Source organism: Morone saxatilis, unplaced genomic scaffold, assembly GCF_004916995.1.
Source record: "Morone saxatilis isolate NCDOM2014 unplaced genomic scaffold, NCSU_SB_2.0 Contig16, whole genome shotgun sequence".
Taxonomy (NCBI): Eukaryota; Metazoa; Chordata; class Actinopteri; family Moronidae; genus Morone; species Morone saxatilis.
The window spans coordinates 14,048,994-14,054,474 of record NW_023339718.1 but is presented as its reverse complement, the minus strand read 5'-3'; the positions used below and the strand labels follow the sequence as shown (position 1 = coordinate 14,054,474).

The 5,481-nt window shown below is 40.3% G+C and overlaps 1 protein-coding gene across 2 annotated transcripts in view; it reads left to right on the top strand.

Moving 5' to 3' along the window:
* The window catches only part of LOC118326243 (creatine kinase U-type, mitochondrial-like), an 8,695-nt gene extending 5,257 nt beyond the window's left edge, over positions 1-3,438 (top strand). For both annotated transcript variants that reach the window (XM_035659210.1, XM_035659209.1), the window contains exons 2-9: positions 344-542; positions 627-722; positions 826-1,047; positions 1,172-1,257; positions 1,532-1,655; positions 1,942-2,076; positions 2,196-2,321; positions 3,322-3,438. In XM_035659210.1, coding sequence (XP_035515103.1) covers positions 344-542; positions 627-722; positions 826-1,047; positions 1,172-1,257; positions 1,532-1,655; positions 1,942-2,076; positions 2,196-2,321; positions 3,322-3,438 — 1,105 coding nt within the window. The remainder of the gene's footprint in view (positions 1-343; positions 543-626; positions 723-825; positions 1,048-1,171; positions 1,258-1,531; positions 1,656-1,941; positions 2,077-2,195; positions 2,322-3,321) is intronic.
* Positions 3,439-5,481: the final 2,043 nt, after the last annotated feature.

Here is a 5,481-nt window from a genome sequence, read left to right as displayed (position 1 = left end):
ACACTGAGCTACTGCCGCCCAATTTATGCTTATATTTCCATACTACTGAAGCACCATTAACGTAAGCTAAATGTTTGGCAGGGTTACAGACTAGACTATGAAAACAATTTTACTATCGTGAACATGAAGGAAGAACCAAATTTAAGATTTATAAAGTAAATGAGAAGAAAACAAAGAACAAACAAGATGAGAGAGTGTGGGAGGTGGAGGAAGGGTCTTTTGTAGGTGTCACTGACTGGAAAAAGTGGAGTTAGTTGATTGGAAGCTTCCTGAACCAAAATACAGAAGCCAGGTATACAAAAAACTACATTGGCCATAACACTTTGTTGATAACTTTCTACAGTGCTGATTTCCCTGACCTGAGGAAGCACAACAACTGTATGGCAGCTGCCCTGACCCCATCCATGTATGCACGCCTGAGGGACAAGACAACCCCCAACCACTGGACCGTGGACCAATGCATCCAGACCGGGGTGGACAACCCTGGACACCCGTTCATCAAGACTGTGGGCATGGTGGCTGGAGATGAAGAGAGCTATGAGGTTGGAGGTTATGTTGTTGCAGTGAGTTGTTGTGTCCTCAGTCCTCATATTGGGGACACTTAGTGTTTGATTTTTTTCCATCAGGTGTTTGCTGAGCTCTTTGACCCTGTGATCAAGGACAGACACAATGGCTATGACCCTCGCACAATGAAGCACCCCACTGACCTGGATGCTTCCAAGGTTATACTTGCATTTCTCTTCAGTCCTTTACATGATCTTATCCATCCATCAATTCCTATAGCCACTCCTACATTTATGTGACCTAATACTTTCCCCTCCTCAGGTCACCTCAGGAGTGTTTGATGAACGCTACGTGTTATCGTCTCGTGTCCGTACTGGTCGCAGCATCCGTGGACTGAGTCTTCCCCCTGCTTGCACACGCTCTGAGCGCCGTGAAGTGGAGCGTGTTGTTGTGACAGCTCTGTCTGGCCTGAAGGGAGACCTGGTGGGTCGCTACTACAGCCTGGGAGAGATGTCTGAGAGAGAGCAGCAGCAGCTTATTGATGTTAGTATACACTCACACACACACACAAACCCAGAAAGGGTTGGTTTATGTACTTTTTTCTTTAATAACCGTTGCCATCTAATGCCCCCTCCCTGATTCCTCTGTCCATTTACTGGCCAATCAGGAGCACTTCCTGTTTGATAAACCTGTGTCACCTCTGCTCACGTCAGCTGGGATGGCCAGAGATTGGCCTGATGCTCGTGGGATCTGGTAAGACTAGGAAAAATCAGTCTAGAAGAAGTACTGATGTTCTTGTGGCCTAGAGAACCTGAAAAAGTGGTAGTCATTGCATACTTTGCCTAGAGACAGTTTAGTTTAGAAACATAGTTTTTGAAGAGATATGCCTTTCTTTTGGTTTGCTGAAGGACATAATTCATTCACTGGTTTGTGCTGGGGACAACTGGATTTAGAGTGACAATAACAGAAATAGAAATATTTCATTGTCAACCCAGCATATTTATTTCTGCCTTCCTGATTGTCTCAGGCACAACAACGAGAAGAACTTTTTAATCTGGATCAATGAGGAGGACCACACAAGGATCATATCCATGGAGAAAGGAGGAAACATGAAGAGAGTGTTTGAAAGGTTCTGCAAGGGTCTTAAGCAGGTATAAATATCTGTGTGTCTTCTTGCATCACAAAGGTACAGTTTTTAAAACAACCTCCGCCATTCCTCCAAAATTGAAATAATGTATCCGTGAAGTCTGTTTTAAGTGTTGTAATTGAGATTATTGCCTACAACACTGTATTAAAACTAGGCTATCATAACAAAATACACAGTAGAATTAACTCACCAAAAATAAAGAAACAGGGCCGATCTGCTAAAATTGTGTGTTATTTATATGTGTGTTTCAAGAATTAAAAATATAAACAGTATTTTCTTGTAACTTTCAGGTGGAACATCTGATTCAGGAGAGAGGTTGGGAGTTCATGTGGAATGAGCGTTTGGGCTACATTCTTACCTGCCCCTCTAACCTCGGCACCGGACTCAGGGCTGGTGTGCATATTCGCCTGCCCTTCCTCAGCAGGGTAATGTTGGAAACACACTGGCAGTAAATGACAGCACACACAGGGACACCTATTCCTCCTCGTGTTAGTTCTCATGTCTGAAATTGAGACTGATATTTAATGTGATGTTTATGATCTAGGATCCTCGCTTCAAGAAGATCCTGGAAAACCTGAGGCTACAGAAGAGAGGCACAGGAGGTGTTGATACGGCTGCAACTGGAGACACTGTTGACATCTCTAACCTCGACCGTCTGGGCAAGTCAGAGGTAAACACCTAAGGAGGAAGGCAGCAGCTGAAGTCAAAGTAGAAAAGAGCAGCAGGCTAAGAGAGACAGAGTCAGACAGAGGAGTGCAGACATCCCAACAGGTGTGGGTTGTGAATGACCGAAACCCCTGCTGTTCTTTAATCTATAATCCAGGCAGGGATGTGTCAGGTGAGGTTAAAAGACTTCTGTTTACCGAGCTGAGCCTTTCATGCTCCTCCGCCACCAACAGGCACTACCAATCAAAGATTGTTAAAGGTCATAGATGGGTAAGGTCATGGTTATGGTTGTGGTTAGAGTCTACCAATCAAACCCAAGCAGTGAAAGTCCTCCCTGAAAGGCTAAACTCAGAGAGCAGAAGTCACCTGGTGTTAGTTGAACTTGCCAATGGTGCCAAATGCCAGAACAATGTTTTCTAGTTAGTAGACAACACACAGCAAATCACAAAGAATATAAATTTAAGTTATGGTCAGTGGTTCTCCATGGAAATAGTGCAGTGTAGAAGTACTCGGGTATAACTAATAATAAAGTTACTGATATTTCAGGTAAGTAGAAACATACATACTTTTTGTAAAATTCTTCTTTTGTTCTTTGTGGCCATGAAAGCATTTTGACCACAAATGGTCTTCCTCAGGTGTCACTTTTGATATCCAGTCATGAAAAGTTGAATGGAGTAAAGTTAATTGTAAAAAGTTACTTCAGATAAAGCACAAAAGCTGGCTTTAAGACTATTTTCACTTTATTCTAGTGAAACCAGCTGATTTCACTTATTTGCACCCCTCAACCTAAGAGAGGAACTAATCATTGAAATCACCTGGAGTTAATAAAATGAAATGAAACACTCAGAATGAGCCTCAGTGACACCTCCTAAAGAACCACTGAGTTAGGTAATTGCAAGGACCATTGTAGATCATTTGCATGGATTTGAATGTAACCTGAACCTGTAACAATTATGTACATATTGGTTATGTGATTTTTGACACTAATTACCATGTATCCACAGGTGGAGCTGGTACAATTAGTGATTGATGGCATAAACTACCTAATTGAATGTGAGAAGAGGCTGGAGAGGGGGCAGGACATCAAGATCCCCTCCCCCATCCCTCAGTTCAGAAAGTGAACTTCACCTCTGCTGGGAATCGTCATATAGAGCAGGCGCTCCAACCGCTGGTCGCTAAAATGTTGGTCTTACAAGATATGCGTGGCATGTATAGCACTGTACTGACTTACATGCACAATAAATTCATAACATGTACATGAATATTAAGCACAATAAACTCTCTTGAAGAACTGAGCAGTGTTATTGGCAGATGTTTTACCATTTTGGTGATGTTACAACCTCTGTGGTAGAATAGTTACCTTAAACCTAAGCTTGTCAGCTGTGGTGGAAAGTAACTAAGTACAGTTACACCATTATAAGTACTTAAATGTGAATTTTGAGGGTGCTGTTCTTAACTGAGTATTTTAGTTTAGCACTTTATACTTGTACTGCACGACATTTTAGAGCAAAAAATATTTGTCTATTCCAGCTTCATCTGACAAGCTTAGTTAGTAGTTACATAAAAAGTCCTACAGAGTGCATAGTTAAATATTATTTTCTTTTTGGGGCTTTTGTCTAGTTGGGTGCTTTCATCATGCTTGAGATATCTAGTAAGTTGTAAGTTTCCCTCAAAACTTCTCAGATGGTTTCATTATAAAAATTACAATTTGAGCCAAATTATCCAATATTTTATATTAAAAAACATCAAACATTAGCGAAAAGTCCAAAAATAAACACGTTTATCTTTTTCCTACCCCTTGAATAAGTCTTATGGTCCACCTAATTAATTAAGCTCCACCTTGACTTGCTACAATACCAAAATACAGCTTCCACACTAGATGCCTTAGTATCAGTAATATAATATCACTCAAAGGGGGACATTTTCTGAGTTACCAGTAACTTGTACATTTTGCGTGTCAGTTACTTCTTCTTAAGTTAGGGGTTGTTAATGCAGTGCATTTACTTGTTAATAGATATTTTACATTTTTTTTTTTTTTCTTTGTATTATATTACTTTGACTCAAGTATAAGATCTAAATACTTCTTTTGTCACTTCTTGTGGATTCAATCCAACCAAGCCATGTTTCATTTTCCTTAAAAGGGCACCTGAAATGTGATAAAACAAAATGTTAGATTAGATTAGAAAGTATTAGCATCATATTACTGGTAAACAAAATTACAAAACAAGATAATAAAGAAAGCTACAAAACAGGAAAGAAAGCACAACTCAAGTGCACACAAAGTTACAGGACACACTCACACCACTTCTTGACCTTCCCACTGCTCTCCTAGTTCCTTCTTGGCTCAGACAGAGATGTTGTTATCAGGGCATGGCCGACTGCCAGACTTTAATAAAGATGGAAGTATATTGGACAATCATGTCACGACTCTTTGCAATGAAGTTGCTGAACCTTTCTTGTCCTGCATTATAAGCTCAATTAAGCTAACACTGAATAAAAGTTGCTGCAGAAAATAGTTCATATTATTCTGATGATAAGATTGTTTATCTGTCTAGTAACTCTACAAAGGAAAAAGAAAATACCATCAGGAATAAAAAAAAAAATGTGTCCCAAGGATGAATTACTCCTCAGCAAGCTGGTGGTTAACCTGACATTCAAGACCTTCACCTGCCTTCTGTACAAGTGCCTTTAATCAGGGGTAACAGGCCAAGCTCATTACTGACAGACACCAGACAAGGCCAAACAGAGGTGGGCTGCTTAACACTATAACTTAAGCCACTTTTTATCTCATTTTACATGCTTAGACAAGGAGTAGTGGGATTATACTTTATAAATGAAAGGCATCCTGCCATGAGAAATTAGTGTTCTAATTATTTGGGTGAATCGGTCCTTTTAAATCCTGCTATCTCAGAGAGTCTTTCTTGAGTTGCTCCTCCTTTGCTGGCAGCAATTAATGGACGTAGACTATTAATGCTCATAGAGACTACACTAAAGAGCTCAGAAAGTGTGTGTGTATGAGTGTGTGTTTAGCAAAGCGTAATGCTGCAATTATTACATTCTGAAGGAGGCCACTAAATTGGATTTTTTGAGCAGGGATAGTGAATAGTCAGATCACTCTTCACAGGAGGAACCATATGTTGGTATTTAACTGGATTTTATCTCCC